This window comes from Salvelinus fontinalis, unplaced genomic scaffold (genome assembly GCF_029448725.1).
Source record: "Salvelinus fontinalis isolate EN_2023a unplaced genomic scaffold, ASM2944872v1 scaffold_0022, whole genome shotgun sequence".
Lineage (NCBI taxonomy): Eukaryota > Metazoa > Chordata > Actinopteri > Salmoniformes > Salmonidae > Salvelinus > Salvelinus fontinalis.
In genome coordinates this window covers 794,391-819,563 of record NW_026600231.1, presented here as the reverse complement: position 1 = coordinate 819,563, position 25,173 = coordinate 794,391, and the positions used below count along the sequence as shown (strand labels likewise).

Below are 25,173 nucleotides of genomic sequence, written 5' to 3'. Positions count from 1 at the left end.
AGAGAGAGAGAGAGAGAGAGAGAGAGAGAGAGAGAGAGAGAGAGAGAGAGAGAGAGAGAGAGAGAGAGAGAGAGAGAGAGAGAGAGAGAGAGAGAGAGAGAGAGAGAGAGAGAGAGAGAGAGAGAGAGAGAGAGAGAGAGAGATGAGGGAGGGAAATAGAGAGGGAGGGAGATGAGGGATGAGGGAAGGCGACTACACGTAGAGAAAGCTGTTTCTATTTTTATTTGTTTAATCAGCATCCCAAAGTGCACCTTGTGTCCCCATAGTGCTCCTGTCAAAAGTCAAATAGAATACAATTGTATTTGTCACATGCTTCATAAACAACAAGTGTGGACTAAGAGTGGAATGTCAGGATGTACAGGTAGTTCTAACCTCTCCTCTCTGTCAGGATGTACAGGTAGTTTGTTCTAACCTCTCCTCTGTCAGGATGTACAGGTAGTTTGTTCTAACCCCTCCTCTCCTCTGTCAGGATGTGCAGGTAGTTTGTTCTAACCTCTCCTCTGTCAGGATGTACAGGTAGTTTGTTCTAACCTCTCCTCTGTCAGGATGTACAGGTAGTTTGTTCTAACCTCTCCTCTCCTCTGTCAGGATGTACAGGTAGTTTGTTCTAATCTCTCCTCTCCTCTGTCAGGATGTACAGGTAGTTTGTTCTAACCTCTCCTCTGTCAGGATGTACAGGTAGTTTGTTCTAATCTCTCCTCTGTCAGGATGTACAGGTAGTTTGTTCTAACCTCTCCTCTGTCAGGATGTACAGGTAGTTTGTTCTAACCTCTCCTCTGTCAGGATGTACAGGTAGTTTGTTCTGACCTCTCCTCTGTCAGGATGTACAGGTAGTTTGTTCTAACCTCTCCTCTGTCAGGATGTACAGGTAGTTTGTTCTAATCTCTCCTCTGTCAGGATGTACAGGTAGTTTGTTCTAACCTCTCCTCTGTCGGGATGTACAGGTAGTTTGTTCTAACCTCTCCTCTGTCAGGATGTGCAGGTAGTTTGTTCTAACCTCTCCTCTGTCAGGATGTGCAGGTAGTTGGTTCTAACCTCTCCTCTGTCAGGATGTACAGGTAGTTTATTCTAACCCCTCCTCTCCTCTGTCAGGATGTACAGGTAGTTTATTCTAACCCCTCCTCTCCTCTGTCAGGATGTACAGGTAGTTTGTTCTAACCCCTCCTCTGTCAGGATGTACAGGTAGTTTGTTCTAACCCCTCCTCTCCTCTGTCAGGATGTACAGGTAGTTTGTTCTAACCCCTCCTCTCCTCTGTCAGGATGTACAGGTAGTTTGTTCTAACCTCTCCTCTGTCAGGATGTACAGGTAGTTTGTTCTAACCTCTCCTCTCCTCTGTCAGGATGTACAGGTAGTTTGTTCTAACCTCTCCTCCCCTCTGTCAGGATGTACAGGTAGTTTGTTCTAACCCATCCTCTCCTCTGTCAGGATGTACAGGTAGTTTGTTCTAACCTCTCCTCTGTCAGGATGTACAGGTAGTTTGTTCTAACCTCTCCTCTGTCAGGATGTACAGGTAGTTTGTTCTAACCTCTCCTTTCCTCTGTCAGGATGTACAGGTAGTTTGTTCTAAATTCTCCTCTGTCAGGATGTACAGGTAGTTTGTTCTAACCTCTCCTCTCTGTCAGGATGTACAGGTAGTTTGTTCTAACCTCTCCTCTGTCAGGATGTACAGGTAGTTTGTTCTAACCCCTCCTCTCTGTCAGGATGTACAGGTAGTTTGTTCTAACCTCTCCTCTGTCGGGATGTACAGGTAGTTTGTTCTAACCTCTCCTCTCTGTCAGGATGTACAGGAAGTTTGTTCTAACCTCTCCTCTGTCAGGATGTGCAGGTAGTTTGTTCTAACCTCTCCTCTGTCAGGATGTACAGGTAGTTTGTTCTAACCTGTCCTCTCTGTCAGGATGTACAGGAAGTTTGTTCTAACCTCTCCTCTGTCAGGATGTACAGGTAGTTTGTTCTAACCTCTCCTCTGTCAGGATGTGCAGGTAGTTTGTTCTAACCTCTCCTCTGTCAGGATGTACAGGTAGTTTGTTCTAACCTCTCCTCTGTCAGGATGTGCAGGTAGTTTGTTCTAACCTCTCCTCTGTCAGGATGTACAGGTAGTTTGTTCTAACCTCTCCTCTGTCAGGATGTACAGGTAGTTTGTTCTAACCCCTCCTCCCCTCTGTCAGGATGTACAGGTAGTTTGTTCTAACCCCTCCTCCCCTCTGTCAGGATGTGCAGGTAGTTTGTTCTAACCTCTCCTCTGTCAGGATGTACAGGAAGTTTGTTCTAACCTCTCCTCTGTCAGGATGTACAGGTAGTTTGTTCTAACCTCTCCTCTGTCAGGATGTGCAGGTAGTTTGTTCTAACCTCTCCTCTGTCAGGATGTACAGGTAGTTTGTTCTAACCTCTCCTCTGTCAGGATGTACAGGTAGTTTGTTCTAACCTCTCCTCTCTGTCAGGATGTACAGGTAGTTTGTTCTAACCTCTCCTCTCCTCTGTCAGGATGTGCAGGTAGTTTGTTCTAACCTCTCCTCTCCTCTGTCAGGATGTACAGGTAGTTTGTTCTAACCTCTCCTCTGTCAGGATGTACAGGTAGTTTGTTCTAACCTCTCCTCTCCTCTGTCAGGATGTGCAGGTAGTTTGTTCTAACCTCTCCTCTGTCAGGATGTACAGGTAGTTTGTTCTAACCTGTCCTCTCTGTCAGGATGTACAGGAAGTTTGTTCTAACCTCTCCTCTGTCAGGATGTACAGGTAGTTTGTTCTAACCTCTCCTCTGTCAGGATGTGCAGGTAGTTTGTTCTAACCTCTCCTCTGTCAGGATGTACAGGTAGTTTGTTCTAACCTCTCCTCTGTCAGGATGTGCAGGTAGTTTGTTCTAACCTCTCCTCTGTCAGGATGTACAGGTAGTTTGTTCTAACCTCTCCTCTGTCAGGATGTACAGGTAGTTTGTTCTAACCCCTCCTCCCCTCTGTCAGGATGTACAGGTAGTTTGTTCTAACCCCTCCTCCCCTCTGTCAGGATGTGCAGGTAGTTTGTTCTAACCTCTCCTCTGTCAGGATGTACAGGAAGTTTGTTCTAACCTCTCCTCTGTCAGGATGTACAGGTAGTTTGTTCTAACCTCTCCTCTGTCAGGATGTGCAGGTAGTTTGTTCTAACCTCTCCTCTGTCAGGATGTACAGGTAGTTTGTTCTAACCTCTCCTCTGTCAGGATGTACAGGTAGTTTGTTCTAACCTCTCCTCTCTGTCAGGATGTACAGGTAGTTTGTTCTAACCTCTCCTCTCCTCTGTCAGGATGTGCAGGTAGTTTGTTCTAACCTCTCCTCTCCTCTGTCAGGATGTACAGGTAGTTTGTTCTAACCTCTCCTCTGTCAGGATGTACAGGTAGTTTGTTCTAACCTCTCCTCTCCTCTGTCAGGATGTACAGGTAGTTTGTTCTAACCTCTCCTCTCCTCTGTCAGGATGTACAGGTAGTTTGTTCTAACCTCTCCTCTGTCAGGATGTGCAGGTAGTTTGTTCTAACCTCTCCTCTGTCAGGATGTACAGGTAGTTTGTTCTAACCTCTCCTCTGTCAGGATGTACAGGTAGTTTGTTCTAACCTCTCCTCTCTGTCAGGATGTACAGGTAGTTTGTTCTAACCTCTCCTCTCCTCTGTCAGGATGTGCAGGTAGTTTGTTCTAACCTCTCCTCTCCTCTGTCAGGATGTACAGGTAGTTTGTTCTAACCTCTCCTCTGTCAGGATGTACAGGTAGTTTGTTCTAACCTCTCCTCTCCTCTGTCAGGATGTACAGGTAGTTTGTTCTAACCCCTCCTCCCCTCTGTCAGGATGTGCAGGTAGTTTGTTCTAACCTCTCCTCTGTCAGGATGTACAGGTAGTTTGTTCTAACCCCTCTGTCAGGATGTGCAGGTAGTTTGTTCTAACCTCTCCTCTCTGTCAGGATGTACAGGTAGTTTGTTCTAACCTCTCCTCTGTCAGGATGTACAGGTAGTTTGTTCTAACCCCTCCTTTCCTCTCCTCTCTCTGTCAGGATGTACAGGCAGTTTGTTCTGTCAATCCTGCTTGCAGGCGTCCTGTGTGCGGTGGGCGGCGACGCCCGCAAGACCCGCCTCCATGGCTCCATCCCCAACCCCTTCAAGGTGAACGGCAACACCTCTGACAAACGCACCCGTAAACAGGAAATCCTTGCCTCCAGCCAGGAAGCTCTGGTCGTCACCGAGAGGAAGTACCTGAAGAGTGACTGGTGCAAGACCCAGCCGCTGCGTCAGACTGTGAGCGAGGAGGGCTGTCTCAGTCGTACCGTCATCAACAGGTTCTGCTACGGCCAGTGTAACTCCTTCTATATCCCGCGCCACGTTAAGACGGAGCAAGAGTCTTTCCGGTCCTGTGCTTTCTGCCGACCGCAGCGGTTCACCACGCTGACCGTAGAGCTGGATTGTCCCGACCTCCAGCCGCCCTTCAGGCACCGTAAGATCCAGAGAGTCAAACAGTGTCGATGTATATCGGTCTCCGTCAGTGACTCTGGGAAGCGGTGATACTCGTCTCCCTTCTGCTTCTCTCTCTCTTTTTTTTATCATCTTGAACAATTCCTAGATACCGTCCAGATATTCCTCTCACCTCACAGGAGACAGTTTGTACAAGATGGTGAGGACATGTATTTTACTGACGGCACATGAAAGGGCCACTCTCTTTAGAAGTACTGAGTATGACAGACATTTCTATGGAGCAGCTCTGCGTTGATCATACCAAGCATTTATTTATTTATTTAACTAGGCAAGTCAGTTAAGAACAAATTATTATTTACAATGACGGCCTAGGAACAGAGGGTTCAGGGGCAGAACGACAGATTTGTACCTTGTCGGCTCGGGGATTCGATCTTGCAACCTTTCGGTTACTAGTCCAACGCTCTAACCACTAGGCTACGCTGCCGCCCCCCTCTAACCACTAGGCTACCTGCCTCCCCCCTCTACATGAGACAAACGGACATTTCTACAACCCCAGGCCCGAATTAACCCATGACTATATATATTCTGAAGTTCAAAGATGGTGGATAAATGAAGATGTCTCACTCAGGCAGTTCATTTTTTTGTCACAGTTCGACTGCTAGCGGAACCCCTGGGCTAGAAAGGTTAAGGAGGTGTGTCTCCCATAGACAACAATGCGATAGCAGCTGGGTGTGGTCTACTTAGTTCATTGACTGTATATGAACCAGGGGGAAAAAAAAGCAGAGTGAGACATCTCGCTTCCTCTACCGTCTCTGCAGAAACAGACTTACCTGGACCACAGATCTCCTCCTCAGCCTGTCGGTGAGGTGGGTCGTATTCAAATGGAAGAAAACTGACTGAAAGAAAAAGGGACTTGTTACAAAATGCTAATGTTCAACTACAAAACATGTTGCCAATGTGTGCCCTAATGAATATGACCCTATTCCACAGAGGGACTCTGGTAGATAGAGACTGACTGGGTTAGTAGTAGACCTACTGCATCAACAGACTACCCTGGGGTTCCACAGAGGGACTCTGGTAGATAGAGACTGACTGGGTTATCAACAGACTACCCTGGGGTTCCACAGAGGGACTCTGGTAGATAGGGAGTGACTGGGTTAGTAGTAGACCTACTGCATCAACAGACTACCCTGGGGTTCCACAGAGGGACTCTGGTAGATAGGAGGTTGGAGAGACTGGGTTAGTAGTAGACCTACTGCATCAACAGCCTACCCTGGGGTTCCACAGAGGGACTCTGGTAGATAGGAGGTTGGAGAGACTGGGTTAGTAGTAGACCTACTGCATCAACAGCCTACCGGGGGTTCCACAGAGGGACTCTGGTAGATAGGAGGTTGGAGAGACTGACTGGGTTAGTAGTAGACCTACTGCATCAACAGACTACCGGGGGTTCCACAGAGGGACTCTGGTAGATAGGAGGTTGGAGAGACTGACTGGGTTAGTAGAAGACCTACTGCATCAACAGCCTACCGGGGGTTCCACAGAGGGACTCTGGTAGATAGGAGGTTGGAGAGACTGACTGGGTTAGTAGTAGACCTACTGCATCAACAGCCTACCGGGGGTTCCACAGAGGGACTCTGGTAGATAGGAGGTTGTAGAAGGTTAGTAGTAGACCTACTGCATCAACAGACTACCCTGGGTTCCACAGAGGGACTCTGGTAGATAGGAGGTTGGAGAGACTGGGTTAGTAGTAGACCTACTGCATCAACAGACTACCCTGGGTTCCACAGAGGGACTCTGGTAGATAGGAGGTTGGAGAGACTGGGTTAGTAGTAGACCTACTGCATCAACAGACTACCGGGGGTTCCACAGAGGGACTCTGGTAGATAGGTTGTTGGAGAGACTGACTGGGTTAGTAGTAGACCTACTGCATCAACAGACTACCCTGGGGTTCCACAGAGGGACTCTGGTAGATAGGAGGTTGGAGAGACTGGGTTAGTAGTAGACCTACTGCATCAACAGACTACCCTGGGTTTCACAGAGGGACTCTGGTAGATAGAGACTGACTGGGTTAGTAGTAGACCTACTGCATCAACAGACTACCCTGGGGTTCCACAGAGGGACTCTGGTAGATAGGAGGTTGGAGAGACTGACTGGGTTAGTAGTAGACCTACTGCATCAACAGCCTACCGGGGGTTCCACAGAGGGACTCTGGTAGATAGGAGGTTGGAGAGACTGGGTTAGTAGTAGACCTACTGCATCAACAGACTACCCTGGGTTTCCACAGAGGGTAGGAGGTTGTTGGAGAGAGTGACTGGGTTAGTAGAAGGTCCTACTGCATCAACAGACTACCCTGGGTTTCCACAGAGGGTAGGAGGTTGTTGGAGAGAGTGACTGGGTTAGTAGAAGGTCCTACTGCATCAACAGACTACCCTGGGTTTCCACAGAGGGTAGGAGGTTGTTGGAGAGAGTGACTGGGTTAGTAGAAGGTCCTACTGCATCAACAGCCTACCGGGGGGTTCCACAGAGGGTAGGAGGTTGTTGGAGAGACTGACTGGGTTAGTAGAAGGTCCTACTGCATCAACAGCCTACCGGGGGGTTCCACAGAGGGTAGGAGGTTGTTGGAGAGAGTGACTGGGTTAGTAGAAGGTCCTACTGCATCAACAGACTACCCTGGGTTTCCACAGAGGGTAGGAGGTTGTTGGAGAGAGTGACTGGGTTAGTAGAAGGTCCTACTGCATCAACAGACTACCCTGGGTTTCCACAGAGGGTAGGAGGTTGTTGGAGAGAGTGACTGGGTTAGTAGAAGGTCCTACTGCATCAACAGACTTCCCGGGGTTCCACAGAGGATAGGAGGTTGTTGATAGAGAGTGACTGGGTTAGTAGAAGGTCCTACTGCATCAACAGCCTACCGGGGGTTCCACAGAGGATAGGAGGTTGTTGGAGAGAGTGACTGGGTTAGTAGAAGGTCCTACTGCATCAACAGCCTACCGGGGAATCCACAGAGGATAGGAGGTTGTTGGTGAGAGTGACTGGGTTAGTAGAAGGTCCTACTGCATCAACAGCCTACCGGGGGTTCCACAGAGGGTAGGAGGTTGTTGGAGAAAAGGTGACTGGGTTAGTAGAAGGTCCTACTGCATCAACAGCCTACCGGGGAATCCACAGAGGATAGGAGGTTGTTGGAGAGAGTGACTGGGTTAGTAGAAGGTCCTACTGCATCAACAGCCTACCGGGGGTTCCACAGAGGATAGGAGGTTGTTGGAGAGAGTGACTGGGTTAGTAGAAGGTCCTACTGCATCAACAGCCTACCGGGGGTTCCACAGAGGATAGGAGGTTGTTGGATAGAGAGTGACTGGGTTAGTAGAAGGTCCTACTGCATCAACAGCCTACCGGGGGTTCCACAGAGGATAGGAGGTTGTTGGAGAGAGTGACTGGGTTAGTAGAAGGTCCTACTGCATCAACAGCCTACCGGGGGTTCCACAGAGGATAGGAGGTTGTTGGATAGAGAGTGACTGGGTTAGTAGTAGACCTACTGCATCAACAGCCTACCCTGGGTTTCACAGAGGATAGGAGGTTGTTAGAGAGACTTACTGGGTTAGTAGAAGGTCCTACTGCATCAACAGCCTTCCTTGGGTTTCAAAAGCAATATATCATTCTGTACAAATAAATGTCACATTATTATTAGATTGAGAGATTATATCACCACAATGTTACATTACAATAACATTTACATTTACATAAATTAATAAATGATATACTAAATCTATACCGGAGTTGAAACAAGTTTATCTTGATTGTTTTTATTGTGTTTTGTTTCAACTTTTTTGTCAGAATTGTGAAAAGTTAAGATGAAAGTTACTGCATCAACAACAACACTCAGTGTAAAGACTCGTATTACGTACGTATCTCTTCAGGACACGTTTCTGATTATAACGCCTCGTATTACGTACGTATCTCTTCAGGACACGTTTCTGATTATAACGCCTCGTATTACGTACGTATCTCTTCAGGACAAATTTCTGATTATAACGCCTCGTATTACGTATCTCTTCAGGACACGTTTCTGATTATAACGCCTCGTATTACGTACGTATCTCTTCAGGACACGTTTCTGATTATAACGCCTCGTATTACGTACGTATCTCTTCAGGACACGTTTCTGATTATAACGCCTCGTATTACGTACGTATCTCTCAGGACACGTTTCTGATTATAACGCCTCGTATTACGTACGTATCTCTTCAGGACACGTTTCTGATTATAACGCCTCGTATTACGTACGTATCTCTTCAGGACACGTTTCTGATTATAACGCCTCGTATTACGTATCTCTTCAGGACACGTTTCTGATTATAACGCCTCGTATTACGTACGTATCTCTTCAGGACACGTTTCTGATTATAACGCCTCGTATTACGTATCTCTTCAGGACACGTTTCTGATTATAACGCCTCGTATTACGTACGTATCTCTTCAGGACACGTTTCTGATTATAACGCCTCGTATTACGTACGTATCTCTTCAGGACACGTTTCTGATTATAATGCCTCGTATTACGTATCTCTTCAGGACACGTTTCTGATTATAACGCCTCATATTACGTACGTATCTCTTCAGGACACGTTTCTGATTATAACGCCTCGTATTACGTACGTATCTCTTCAGGATACGTTTCTGATTATAACGCCTCGTATTACGTACGTATCTCTTCAGGACACGTTTCTGATTATAACGCCTCATATTACGTACGTATCTCTTCAGGACACGTTTCTGATTATAACGCCTCGTATTACGTACGTATCTCTTCAGGACACGTTTCTGATTATAACACCTCGTATTACGTATCTCTTCAGGACACGTTTCTGATTATAACGCCTCGTATTACGTACGTATCTCTTCAGGACACGTTTCTGATTATAACGCCTCGTATTACGTACGTATCTCTTCAGGACACGTTTCTGATTATAACGCCTCGTATTACGTATCTCTTCAGGACACGTTTCTGATTATAACGCCTCGTATTACTTACGTATCTCTTCAGGACACGTTTCTAATTATAATGCCTCGTATTACGTACGTATCTCTTCAGGACACGTTTCTGATTATAACGCCTCGTATTACGTACGTATCTCTTCAGGACAGGTTTCTGTTTATAACACCTCGTATTACGTATCTCTTCAGGACACGTTTCTGATTATAACGCCTCGTATTACGTACGTATCTCTTCAGGACACGTTTCTGATTATAACGCCTCGTATAATGTATCTCTTGAGGACACGTTTCTGATTATAACGCCTCGTATTACGTACGTATCTCTTCAGGACACGTTTCTGATTATAACTCCTCGTATTACGTATCTCTTCAGGACACGTTTCTGATTATAAGCCTCGTATTACGTACGTATCTCTTCAGGACACGTTTCTGATTATAACGCCTCGTATTACGTACGTATCTCTTCAGGACACGTTTCTGATTATAACGCCTCGTATTACGTATCTCTTCAGGACACGTTTCTGATTTTAAGCCTCGCATTACGTACGTATCTCTTCAGGATACGTTTCTGAATGTAACGCCTCGTATTACGTACGTATCTCTTCAGGACACGTTTCTGATTATAACCCCTCATATTACGTACGTATCTCTTCAGGACACGTTTCTGATTATAACGCCTCGTATTACGTACGTATCTCTTCAGGACACGTTTCTGATTATAACGCCTCGTATTACGTACGTATCTCTTCAGGACACGTTTCTGATTATAACGCCTCGTATTACGTACGTATCTCTTCAGGACACGTTTCTGATTATAACGCCTCGTATTACGTACGTATCTCTTCAGGACACGTTTCTGATTATAACGCCTCGTATTACGTATGTATCTCTTCAGGACACGTTTCTGATTATAACGCCTCGTATTACGTACGTATCTCTTCAGGACACGTTTCTGATTATAACCCCTCGTATTACGTACGTATCTCTTCAGGACACGTTTCTGATTATAACGCCTCGTATTACGTACGTATCTCTTCAGGACACGTTTCTGATTATAACGCCTCGTATTACGTACGTATCTCTTCAGGACACGTTTCTGATTATAACGCCTCGTATTACGTACGTACCTCTTCAGGACACGTTTCTGATTATAACGCCTCGTATTACGTACGTACCTCTTTAGGACACGTTTCTGATTATAACGCCTCGTATTACGTATCTCTTCAGGACACGTTTCTGATTATAAGCCTCGTATTACGTACGTATCTCTTCAGGACACGTTTCTGATTATAACGCCTCGTATTACGTATCTCTTCAGGACACGTTTCTGATTATAAGCCTCGTATTACGTACGTATCTCTTCAGGACACGTTTCTGATTATAACGCCTCGTATTACGTATCTCTTCAGGACACGTTTCTGATTATAAGCCTCGTATTACGTACGTATCTCTTCAGGACACGTTTCTGATTATAACGCCTCGTATTACGTACGTATCTCTTCAGGACACGTTTCTGATTATAACGCCTCGTATTACGTACGTATCTCTTCAGGACACGTTTCTGATTATAACGCCTCGTATTACGTATCTCTTCAGAACACGTTTCTGTTTATAACACCTCGTATTACGTACGTATCTCTTCAGGATACGTTTCTGAATGTAACGCCTCGTATTACGTACGTATCTCTTCAGGACACGTTTCTGATTATAACGCCTCGTATTACGTACGTATCTCTTCAGGACACGCTTCTGATTATAACCCCTCATATTACGTACGTATCTCTTCAGGACACGTTTCTGATTATAACGCCTCGTATTACGTACGTATCTCTTCAGGACACGTTTCTGATTATAACGCCTTGTATTACGTACGTATCTCTTCAGGACACGTTTCTGATTATAACGCCTCGTATTACGTACGTATCTCTTCAGGACAGGTTTCTGTTTATAACACCTCGTATTACGTATCTCTTCAGGACACGTTTCTGATTATAACGCCTCGTATTACGTACGTATCTCTTCAGGACACGTTTCTGATTATAACGCCTCGTATAATGTATCTCTTGAGGACACGTTTCTGATTATAACGCCTCGTATTACGTACGTATCTCTTCAGGACACGTTTCTGATTATAACCCCTCATATTACGTACGTATCTCTTCAGGACATGTTTCTGATTATAACGCCTCGTATTACGTACGTATCTCTTCAGGACACGTTTCTGATTATAACGCCTCGTATTACGTACGTACCTCTTCAGGACACGTTTCTGATTATAACGCCTCGTATTACGTACGTATCTCTTCAGGACACGTTTCTGATTATAACGCCAGGTATTACGTACGTATCTCTTCAGGACACGTTTCTGATTATAACGCCTCGTACTACGTATCTCTTCAGGACAGGTTTCTGATTATAACGCCTCGTATTACGTACGTATCTCTTCAGGACACGTTTCTGATTATAACGCCTCGTATTACGTACGTATCTCTTCAGGACACGTTTCTGATTATAACGCCTCGTATTACGTACGTACCTCTTCAGGACACGTTTCTGATTATAACGCCTCGTATTACGTACGTACCTCTTCAGGACACGTTTCTGATTATAACGCCTCGTATTACGTACGTACCTCTTTAGGACACGTTTCTGATTATAACGCCTCGTATTACGTACGTATCTCTTCAGGACACGTTTCTGATTATAACGCCTCGTATTACGTACGTATCTCTTCAGGACACGTTTCTGATTATAACGCCTCGTATTACGTACGTATCTCTTCAGGACACGTTTCTGATTATAACGCCTCGTATTACGTATCTCTTCAGGACACGTTTCTGATTATAACGCCTCGTATTACGTACGTATCTCTTCAGGACACGTTTCTAATTATAACGCCTCGTATTACGTACGTATCTCTTCAGGACACGTTTCTGATTATAACGCCTCGTATTACGTACGTATCTCTTCAGGACACGTTTCTGATTATAACGCCTCGTATTACGTATCTCTTCAGGATACGTTTCTGATTATAACGCCTCGTATTACGTACGTATCTCTTCAGGACACGTTTCTGATTATAACGCCTCGTATTACGTATCTCTTCAGGATACGTTTCTGATTATAACGCCTCGTATTACGTATCTCTTCAGGATACGTTTCTGATTATAATGCCTCGTATTACGTATCTCTTCAGGACACGTTTCTGATTATAACGCCTCGTATTACGTACGTATCTCTTCAGGACACGTTTCTGATTATAACGCCTCTTATTACGTACGTATCTCTTCAGGACACGTTTCTGATTATAACGCCTCGTATTACGTATCTCTTCAGGACACGTTTCTGATTATAACGCCTCGTATTACGTACGTATCTCTTCAGGACACGTTTCTAATTATAATGCCTAGTATTACGTACGTATCTCTTCAGGACACGTTTCTGATTATAACGCCTCGTATTACGTACGTATCTCTTCAGGACACGTTTCTGATTATAACGCCTCGTATTACGTACGTATCTCTTCAGGACACGTTTCTGATTATAACGCCTCGTATTACGTACGTATCTCTTCAGGACACGTTTCTGATTATAACGCCTCGTATTACGTACGTATCTCTTCAGGACACGTTTCTGATTATAACGCCTCGTATTACGTACGTATCTCTTCAGGACACGTTTCTGATTATAACGCCTCGTATTACGTACGTATCTCTTCAGGACACGTTTCTGATTATAACGCCTCGTATTACGTACGTATCTCTTCAGGACACGTTTCTAATTATAATGCCTAGTATTACGTACGTATCTCTTCAGGACACGTTTCTGATTATAACGCCTCGTATTACGTACGTATCTCTTCAGGACACGTTTCTGATTATAACGCCTCGTATTACGTATCTCTTCAGGATACTTTTCTGATTATAACGCCTCGTATTACGTATCTCTTCAGGACACGTTTCTGATTATAACGCCTCGTATTAAGTACGTATCTCTTCAGGACACGTTTCTGATTATAACGCCTCGTATTACGTACGTATCTCTTCAGGACACGTTTCTGATTATAACGCCTCGTATTACGTACGTATCTCTTCAGGACACGTTTCTGATTATAACGCCTCGTATTACGTATCTCTTCAGGACACGTTTCTGATTATAAGCCTCGTATTACGTACGTATCTCTTCAGGACACGTTTCTGATTATAACGCCTCGTATTACGTACGTATCTCTTCAGGACACGTTTCTGATTATAACGCCTCGTATTACGTATCTCTTCAGGACACGTTTCTGATTATAACGCCTCGTATTACGTACGTATCTCTTCAGGACAGGTTTCTGATTATAACGCCTCGTATTACGTACGTATCTCTTCAGGACACGTTTCTGATTATAACGCCTCGTATTACGTACGTATCTCTTCAGGACACGTTTCTAATTATAATGCCTAGTATTACGTACGTATCTCTTCAGGACACGTTTCTGATTATAACGCCTCGTATTACGTACGTATCTCTTCAGGACACGTTTCTGATTATAACGCCTCGTATTACGTATCTCTTCAGGACACGTTTCTGATTATAACGCCTCGTATTACGTACGTATCTCTTCAGGACACGTTTCTGATTATAACGCCTCGTATTACGTACGTATCTCTTCAGGACACGTTTCTGATTATAACGCCTCGTATTACGTATCTCTTCAGGACACGTTTCTGATTATAAGCCTCGTATTACGTACGTATCTCTTCAGGACACGTTTCTGATTATAACGCCTCGTATTACGTACGTATCTCTTCAGGACACGTTTCTGATTATAACGCCTCGTATTACGTATCTCTTCAGGACACGTTTCTGATTATAACGCCTCGTATTACGTACGTATCTCTTCAGGACACGTTTCTGATTATAACGCCTCGTATTACGTACGTATCTCTTCAGGACACGTTTCTGATTATAACGCCTCGTATTACGTACGTATCTCTTCAGGACACGTTTCTAATTATAATGCCTAGTATTACGTACGTATCTCTTCAGGACACGTTTCTGATTATAACGCCTCGTATTACGTACGTATCTCTTCAGGACACGTTTCTGATTATAACGCCTCGTATTACGTACGTATCTCTTCAGGACACGTTTCTGATTATAACGCCTCGTATTACGTATCTCTTCAGGACACGTTTCTGATTATAACGCCTCGTATTACGTACGTATCTCTTCAGGACACGTTTCTGATTATAACGCCTCGTATTACGTACGTATCTCTTCAGGACACGTTTCTGATTATAACGCCTCGTATTACGTACGTATCTCTTCAGGACACGTTTCTGATTATAACGCCTCGTATTACGTATCTCTTCAGGACACGTTTCTGATTATAAGCCTCGTATTACGTACGTATCTCTTCAGGACACGTTTCTGATTATAACGCCTCGTATTACGTACGTATCTCTTCAGGACACGTTTCTGATTATAACGCCTCGTATTACGTATCTCTTCAGGACACGTTTCTGATTTTAAGCCTCGCATTACGTACGTATCTCTTCAGGATACGTTTCTGAATGTAACGTCTCGTATTACGTACGTATCTCTTCAGGACACGTTTCTGATTATAACCCCTCATATTACGTACGTATCTCTTCAGGACACGTTTCTGATTATAACGCCTCGTATTACGTACGTATCTCTTCAGGACACGTTTCTGATTATAACGCCTCGTATTACGTACGTATCTCTTCAGGACACGTTTCTGATTATAAGCCTCGTATTACGTACGTATCTCTTCAGGACACGTTTCTGATTATAACGCCTCGTATTACGTACGTATCTCTTCAGGACACGTTTCTGATTATAACGCCTCGTATTACGTACGTATCTCTTCAGGACACGTTTCTGATTATAACGCCTCGTATTACGTATCTCTTCAGAACACGTTTCTGTTTATAACACCTCGTATTACGTACGTATCTCTTCAGGATACGTTTCTGAATGTAACGCCTCGTATTACGTACGTATCTCTTCAGGACACGTTTCTGATTATAACGCCTCGTATTACGTACGTATCTCTTCAGGACACGCTTCTGATTATAACCCCTCATATTACGTACGTATCTCTTCAGGACACGTTTCTGATTATAACGCCTCGTATTACGTACGTATCTCTTCAGGACACGTTTCTGATTATAACGCCTTGTATTACGTACGTATCTCTTCAGGACACGTTTCTGATTATAACGCCTCGTATTACGTACGTATCTCTTCAGGACAGGTTTCTGTTTATAACACCTCGTATTACGTATCTCTTCAGGACACGTTTCTGATTATAACGCCTCGTATTACGTACGTATCTCTTCAGGACACGTTTCTGATTATAACGCCTCGTATAATGTATCTCTTGAGGACACGTTTCTGATTATAACGCCTCGTATTACGTACGTATCTCTTCAGGACACGTTTCTGATTATAACCCCTCATATTACATACGTATCTCTTCAGGACACGTTTCTGATTATAACGCCTCGTATTACGTACGTATCTCTTCAGGACACGTTTCTGATTATAACGCCTCGTATTACGTACGTACCTCTTCAGGACACGTTTCTGATTATAACGCCTCGTATTACGTACGTATCTCTTCAGGACACGTTTCTGATTATAACGCCAGGTATTACGTACGTATCTCTTCAGGACACGTTTCTGATTATAACGCCTCGTACTACGTATCTCTTCAGGACAGGTTTCTGATTATAACGCCTCGTATTACGTACGTATCTCTTCAGGACACGTTTCTGATTATAACGCCTCGTATTACGTACGTATCTCTTCAGGACACGTTTCTGATTATAACGCCTCGTATTACGTACGTACCTCTTCAGGACACGTTTCTGATTATAACGCCTCGTATTACGTACGTACCTCTTCAGGACACGTTTCTGATTATAACGCCTCGTATTACGTACGTACCTCTTTAGGACACGTTTCTGATTATAACGCCTCGTATTACGTACGTATCTCTTCAGGACACGTTTCTGATTATAACGCCTCGTATTACGTACGTATCTCTTCAGGACACGTTTCTGATTATAACGCCTCGTATTACGTACGTATCTCTTCAGGACACGTTTCTGATTATAACGCCTCGTATTACGTATCTCTTCAGGACACGTTTCTGATTATAACGCCTCGTATTACGTACGTATCTCTTCAGGACACGTTTCTAATTATAACGCCTCGTATTACGTACGTATCTCTTCAGGACACGTTTCTGATTATAACGCCTCGTATTACGTACGTATCTCTTCAGGACACGTTTCTGATTATAACGCCTCGTATTACGTATCTCTTCAGGATACGTTTCTGATTATAACGCCTCGTATTACGTACGTATCTCTTCAGGACACGTTTCTGATTATAACGCCTCGTATTACGTATCTCTTCAGGATACGTTTCTGATTATAACGCCTCGTATTACGTATCTCTTCAGGATACGTTTCTGATTATAATGCCTCGTATTACGTATCTCTTCAGGACACGTTTCTGATTATAACGCCTCGTATTACGTACGTATCTCTTCAGGACACGTTTCTGATTATAACGCCTCTTATTACGTACGTATCTCTTCAGGACACGTTTCTGATTATAACGCCTCGTATTACGTATCTCTTCAGGACACGTTTCTGATTATAACGCCTCGTATTACGTACGTATCTCTTCAGGACACGTTTCTAATTATAATGCCTAGTATTACGTACGTATCTCTTCAGGACACGTTTCTGATTATAACGCCTCGTATTACGTACGTATCTCTTCAGGACACGTTTCTGATTATAACGCCTCGTATTACGTACGTATCTCTTCAGGACACGTTTCTGATTATAACGCCTCGTATTACGTACGTATCTCTTCAGGACACGTTTCTGATTATAACGCCTCGTATTACGTACGTATCTCTTCAGGACACGTTTCTGATTATAACGCCTCGTATTACGTACGTATCTCTTCAGGACACGTTTCTGATTATAACGCCTCGTATTACGTACGTATCTCTTCAGGACACGTTTCTGATTATAACGCCTCGTATTACGTACGTATCTCTTCAGGACACGTTTCTAATTATAATGCCTAGTATTACGTACGTATCTCTTCAGGACACGTTTCTGATTATAACGCCTCGTATTACGTACGTATCTCTTCAGGACACGTTTCTGATTATAACGCCTCGTATTACGTATCTCTTCAGGATACTTTTCTGATTATAACGCCTCGTATTACGTATCTCTTCAGGACACGTTTCTGATTATAACGCCTCGTATTAAGTACGTATCTCTTCAGGACACGTTTCTGATTATAACGCCTCGTATTACGTACGTATCTCTTCAGGACACGTTTCTGATTATAACGCCTCGTATTACGTACGTATCTCTTCAGGACACGTTTCTGATTATAACGCCTCGTATTACGTATCTCTTCAGGACACGTTTCTGATTATAAGCCTCGTATTACGTACGTATCTCTTCAGGACACGTTTCTGATTATAACGCCTCGTATTACGTACGTATCTCTTCAGGACACGTTTCTGATTATAACGCCTCGTATTACGTATCTCTTCAGGACACGTTTCTGATTATAACGCCTCGTATTACGTACGTATCTCTTCAGGACACGTTTCTGATTATAACGCCTCGTATTACGTACGTATCTCTTCAGGACACGTTTCTGATTATAACGCCTCGTATTACGTACGTATCTCTTCAGGACACGTTTCTAATTATAATGCCTAGTATTACGTACGTATCTCTTCAGGACACGTTTCTGATTATAACGCCTCGTATTACGTACGTATCTCTTCAGGACACGTTTCTGATTATAACGCCTCGTATTACGTACGTATCTCTTCAGGACACGTTTCTGATTATAACGCCTCGTATTACGTATCTCTTCAGGACACGTTTCTGATTATAACGCCTCGTATTACGTACGTATCTCTTCAGGACACGTTTCTGATTATAACGCCTCGTATTACGTACGTATCTCTTCAGGACACGTTTCTGATTATAACGCCTCGTATTACGTACGTATCTCTTCAGGACACGTTTCTGATTATAACGCCTCGTATTACGTATCTCTTCAGGACACGTTTCTGATTATAAGCCTCGTATTACGTACGTATCTCTTCAGGACACGTTTCTGATTATAACGCCTCGTATTACGTACGTATCTCTTCAGGACACGTTTCTGATTATAACGCCTCGTATTACGTATCTCTTCAGGACACGTTTCTGATTTTAAGCCTCGCATTACGTACGTATCTCTTCAGGATACGTTTCTGAATGTAACGTCTCGTATTACGTACGTATCTCTTCAGGACACGTTTCTGATTATAACCCCTCATATTACGTACGTATCTCTTCAGGACACGTTTCTGATTATAACGCCTCGTATTACGTACGTATCTCTTCAGGACATGTTTCTGATTATAACGCCTCGTATTACGTACGTATCTCTTCAGGACACGTTTCTGATTATAACGCCTCGTATTACGTACGTATCTCTTCAGGACACGTTTCTGATTATAACCCCTCGTATTACGTACGTATCTCTTCAGGACACGTTTCTGATTATAACGCCTCGTATTACGTACGTATCTCTTCAGGACACGTTTCTGATTATAACGCCTCGTATTACGTACGTATCTCTTCAGGACACGTTTCTGATTATAACGCCTCGTATTACGTACGTATCTCTTCAGGACACGTTTCTGAATATAACGCCTCGTATTACGTATCTCTTCAGGACACGTTTCTGATTATAACGCCTCGTATTACGTACGTATCTCTTCAGGACACGTTTCTGATTATAACGCCTCGTATTACGTACGTATCTCTTCAGGACACGTTTCTGATTATAACGCCTCGTATTACGTACGTACCTCTTCAGGACACGTTTCTGATTATAACGCCTCTTATTACGTACGTACCTCTTCAGGACACGTTTCTGATTATAACGCCTCGTATTACGTACGTACCTCTTTAGGACACGTTTCTGATTATAACGCCTCGTATTACGTATCTCTTCAGGACACGTTTCTGATTATAACGCCTCGTATTACGTATCTCTTCAGGACACGTTTCTGATTATAACGCCTCGTATTACGTATCTCTTCAGGACACGTTTCTGATTATAACGCCTCGTATTACGTATCTCTTCAGAACACGTTTCTGATTATAACGCCTCGTATTACGTACGTATCTCTTCAGGATACGTTTCTGATTATAATGCCTCGTATTACGTGCGTATCTCTTCAGGACACGTTTCTGATTATAACGCCTCGTATTACGTACGTATCTCTTCAGGACACGTTTCTGATTATAACGCCTCGTATTACGTACGTATCTCTTCAGGACACGTTTCTGATTATAATGCCTCGTATTACGTATCTCTTCAGGACACGTTTCTGATTATAACGCCTCATATTACGTACGTATCTCTTCAGGACACGTTTCTGATTATAACGCCTCGTATTACGTACGTATCTCTTCAGGATACGTTTCTGATTATAATGCCTCGTATTACGTATGTATCTCTTCAGGACACGTTTCTGATTATAACGCCTCGTATTACGTACGTATCTCTTCAGGACACGTTTCTGATTATAACGCCTAATATTACGTACGTATCTCTTCAGGACACGTTTCTAATTATAATGCCTCGTATTACGTACGTATCTCTTCAGGACACGTTTCTGATTATAACGCCTCGTATTACGTACGTATCTCTTCAGGACACGTTTCTGATTATAACGCCTCGTATTACGTACGTATCTCTTCAGGACACATTTCTGATTATAACGCCTTGTATTACGTATCTCTTCAGGATACTTTTCTGATTATAACGCCTCGTATTACGTATCTCTTCAGGACACGTTTCTGATTATAACGCCTCGTATTACGCACGTATCTCTTCAGGACACGTTTCTGATTATAACGCCTCGTATTACGTACGTATCTCTTCAGGACACGTTTCTGATTATAACGCCTCGTATTACGTATCTCTTCAGGACACGTTTCTGATTATAAGCCTCGTATTACGTACGTATCTCATTGGACACGTTTCTGATTATAACGCCTCGTATTACGTACGTATCTCTTCAGGAAACGTTTCTGATTTTAAGCCTCGCATTACGTACGTATCTCTTCAGGATACGTTTCTGAATGTAACGCCTCGTATTACGTACGTATCTCTTCAGGACACGTTTCTGATTATAACCCCTCATATTACGTACGTATCTCTTCAGGACACGTTTCTGATTATAACGCCTCGTATTACGTACGTATCTCTTCAGGACACGTTTCTGATTATAACGCCTCGTATTACGTACGTATCTCTTCAGGACACGTTTCTGATTATAACGCCTCGTATTACGTACGTATCTCTTCAGGACACGTTTCTGATTATAACCCCTCGTATTAAGTACGTATCTCTTCAGGACACGTTTCTGATTATAACGCCTCGTATTACGTACGTATCTCTTCAGGACACGTTTCTGATTATAACGCCTCGTATTACGTACGTATCTCTTCAGGACACGTTTCTGATTATAACGCCTCGTATTACGTACGTATCTCTTCAGGACACGTTTCTGATTATAACGCCTCGTATTACGTACGTACCTCTTCAGGACACGTTTCTGATTATAACGCCTCGTATTACGTACGTACCTCTTCAGGACACGTTTCTGATTATAACGCCTCGTATTACGTACGTACCTCTTTAGGACACGTTTCTGATTATAACGCCTCGTATTACGTATCTCTTCAGGACACGTTTCTGATTATAACGCCTCGTATTACGTATCTCTTCAGGACACGTTTCTGATTATAACGCCTCGTATTACGTATCTCTTCAGGACACGTTTCTGATTATAACGCCTCGTATTACGTATCTCTTCAGAACACGTTTCTGATTATAACGCCTCGTATTACGTACGTATCTCTTCAGGATACGTTTCTGATTATAATGCCTCGTATTACGTACGTATCTCTTCAGGACACGTTTCTGATTATAACGCCTCGTATTACGTACGTATCTCTTCAGGACACGTTTCTGATTATAATGCCTCGTATTACGTACGTATCTCTTCAGGACACGTTTCTGATTATAACGCCTCGTATTACGTACGTATCTCTTCAGGACACGTTTCTGATTATAACGCCTCGTATTACGTACGTATCTCTTCAGGACACGTTTCTGATTATAATGCCTCGTATTACGTATCTCTTCAGGACACGTTTCTGATTATAACGCCTCATATTACGTACGTATCTCTTCAGGACACGTTTCTGATTATAACGCCTCGTATTACGTACGTATCTCTTCAGGATACGTTTCTGATTATAACGCCTCGTATTACGTACGTATCTCTTCAGGACACGTTTCTGATTATAACGCCTCGTATTACGTACGTATCTCTTCAGGACACGTTTCTGATTATAACGCCTCGTATTACGTACGTATCTCTTCAGGACACGTTTCTGATTATAACGCCTCGTATTACGTACGTATCTCTTCAGGACACGTTTCTGATTATAACGCCTAATATTACGTACGTATCTCTTCAGGACACGTTTCTGATTATAACGCCTCGTATTACGTACGTATCTCTTCAGGACACGTTTCTAATTATAATGCCTCGTATTACGTACGTATCTCTTCAGGACACGTTTCTGATTATAACGCCTCGTATTACGTACGTATCTCTTCAGGACACGTTTCTGATTATAACGCCTCGTATTACGTATCTCTTCAGGATACTTTTCTGATTATAACGCCTCGTATTACGTATCTCTTCAGGACACGTTTCTGATTATAACGCCTCGTATTACGCACGTATCTCTTCAGGACACGTTTCTGATTATAACGCCTCGTATTACGTACGTATCTCTTCAGGACACGTTTCTGATTATAACGCCTCGTATTACGTATCTCTTCAGGACACGTTTCTGATTATAAGCCTCGTATTACGTACGTATCTCTTCAGGATACGTTTCTGAATGTAACGCCTCGTATTACGTACGTATCTCTTCAGGACACGTTTCTGATTATAACGCCTCGTATTAAGTACGTATCTCTTCAGGACACGTTTCTGATTATAACCCCTCATATTACGTACGTATCTCTTCAGGACACGTTTCTGATTATAACGCCTCGTATTACGTACGTATCTCTTCAGGACACGTTTCTGATTATAACGCCTCGTATTACGTACGTATCTCTTCAGGACACGTTTCTGATTATAACGCCTCGTATTACGTACGTATCTCTTCAGGACACGTTTCTGATTATAACCCCTCGTATTACGTACGTATCTCTTCAGGACACGTTTCTGATTATAACGCCTCGTATTACGTACGTATCTCTTCAGGACACGTTTCTGATTATAACGCCTCGTATTACGTACGTATCTCTTCAGGACACGTTTCTGATTATAACGCCTCGTATTACGTACGTATCTCTTCAGGACACGTTTCTGATTATAACGCCTCGTATTACGTACGTATCTCTTCAGGACACGTTTCTGATTATAACGCCTCGTATTACGTACGTATCTCTTCAGGACACGTTTCTGATTATAACGCCTCGTATTACGTACGTATCTCTTCAGGACACGTTTCTGATTATAACGCCTCGTATTACGTACGTATCTCTTCAGGACACGTTTCTGATTATAACGCCTCGTATTACGTATCTCTTCAGGACAGGTTTCTGATTATAACGCCTCGTATTACGTACGTATCTCTTCAGGACACGTTTCTGATTATAACGCCTCGTATTACGTACGTATCTCTTCAGGACACGTTTCTGATTATAACGCCTCGTATTACGTACGTACCTCTTCAGGACACGTTTCTGATTATAACGCCTCGTATTACGTACGTACCTCTTCAGGACACGTTTCTGATTATAACGCCTCGTATTACGTACGTATCTCTTCAGGACACGTTTCTGATTATAACGCCTCGTATTACGTACGTATCTCTTCAGGACACGTTTCTGATTATAACGCCTCGTATTACGTATCTCTTCAGGACACGTTTCTGATTATAAGCCTCGTATTACGTACGTATCTCTTCAGGACACGTTTCTGATTATAACGCCTCGTATTACGTACGTATCTCTTCAGGACACGTTTCTGATTATAACGCCTCGTATTACGTATCTCTTCAGGACACGTTTCTGATTATAACGCCTCGTATTACGTACGTATCTCTTCAGGACACGTTTCTGATTATAACGCCTCGTATTACGTACGTATCTCTTCAGGACACGTTTCTGATTATAACGCCTCGTATTACGTACGTATCTCTTCAGGACACGTTTCTAATTATAATGCCTAGTATTACGTACGTATCTCTTCAGGACACGTTTCTGATTATAACGCCTCGTATTACGTACGTATCTCTTCAGGACACGTTTCTGATTATAACGCCTCGTATTACGTACGTATCTCTTCAGGACACGTTTCTGATTATAACGCCTCGTATTACGTATCTCTTCAGGACACGTTTCTGATTATAACGCCTCGTATTACGTACGTATCTCTTCAGGACACGTTTCTGATTATAACGCCTCGTATTACGTACGTATCTCTTCAGGACACGTTTCTGATTATAACGCCTCGTATTACGTACGTATCTCTTCAGGACACGTTTCTGATTATAACGCCTCGTATTACGTATCTCTTCAGGACACGTTTCTGATTATAAGCCTCGTATTACGTACGTATCTCTTCAGGACACGTTTCTGATTATAACGCCTCGTATTACGTACGTATCTCTTCAGGACACGTTTCTGATTATAACGCCTCGTATTACGTATCTCTTCAGGACACGTTTCTGATTTTAAGCCTCGCATTACGTACGTATCTCTTCAGGATACGTTTCTGAATGTAACGTCTCGTATTACGTACGTATCTCTTCAGGACACGTTTCTGATTATAACCCCTCATATTACGTACGTATCTCTTCAGGACACGTTTCTGATTATAACGCCTCGTATTACGTACGTATCTCTTCAGGACACGTTTCTGATTATAACGCCTCGTATTACGTACGTATCTCTTCAGGACACGTTTCTGATTATAACGCCTCGTATTACGTACGTATCTCTTCAGGACACGTTTCTGATTATAACCCCTCGTATTACGTACGTATCTCTTCAGGACACGTTTCTGATTATAACGCCTCGTATTACGTACGTATCTCTTCAGGACACGTTTCTGATTATAACGCCTCGTATTACGTACGTATCTCTTCAGGACACGTTTCTGATTATAACGCCTCGTATTACGTACGTATCTCTTCAGGACACGTTTCTGAATATAACGCCTCGTATTACGTATCTCTTCAGGACACGTTTCTGATTATAACGCCTCGTATTACGTACGTATCTCTTCAGGACACGTTTCTGATTATAACGCCTCGTATTACGTACGTATCTCTTCAGGACACGTTTCTGATTATAACGCCTCGTATTACGTACGTACCTCTTCAGGACACGTTTCTGATTATAACGCCTCTTATTACGTACGTACCTCTTCAGGACACGTTTCTGATTATAACGCCTCGTATTACGTACGTACCTCTTTAGGACACGTTTCTGATTATAACGCCTCGTATTACGTATCTCTTCAGGACACGTTTCTGATTATAACGCCTCGTATTACGTATCTCTTCAGGACACGTTTCTGATTATAACGCCTCGTATTA

At 43.2% G+C, this 25,173-nt stretch overlaps 1 protein-coding gene across 1 annotated transcript; it reads left to right on the top strand.

The window, feature by feature from the left end:
• The first annotated feature begins 3,832 nt into the window (after positions 1-3,832).
• Positions 3,833-5,483, top strand: LOC129842189 (gremlin-2-like). The gene has a single exon (XM_055910621.1). The coding sequence runs from the start codon at positions 4,007-4,009 to the stop codon at positions 4,508-4,510; it is 504 nt and encodes a 167-aa protein (XP_055766596.1). The 5' UTR covers positions 3,833-4,006; the 3' UTR covers positions 4,511-5,483.
• Positions 5,484-25,173: the final 19,690 nt, after the last annotated feature.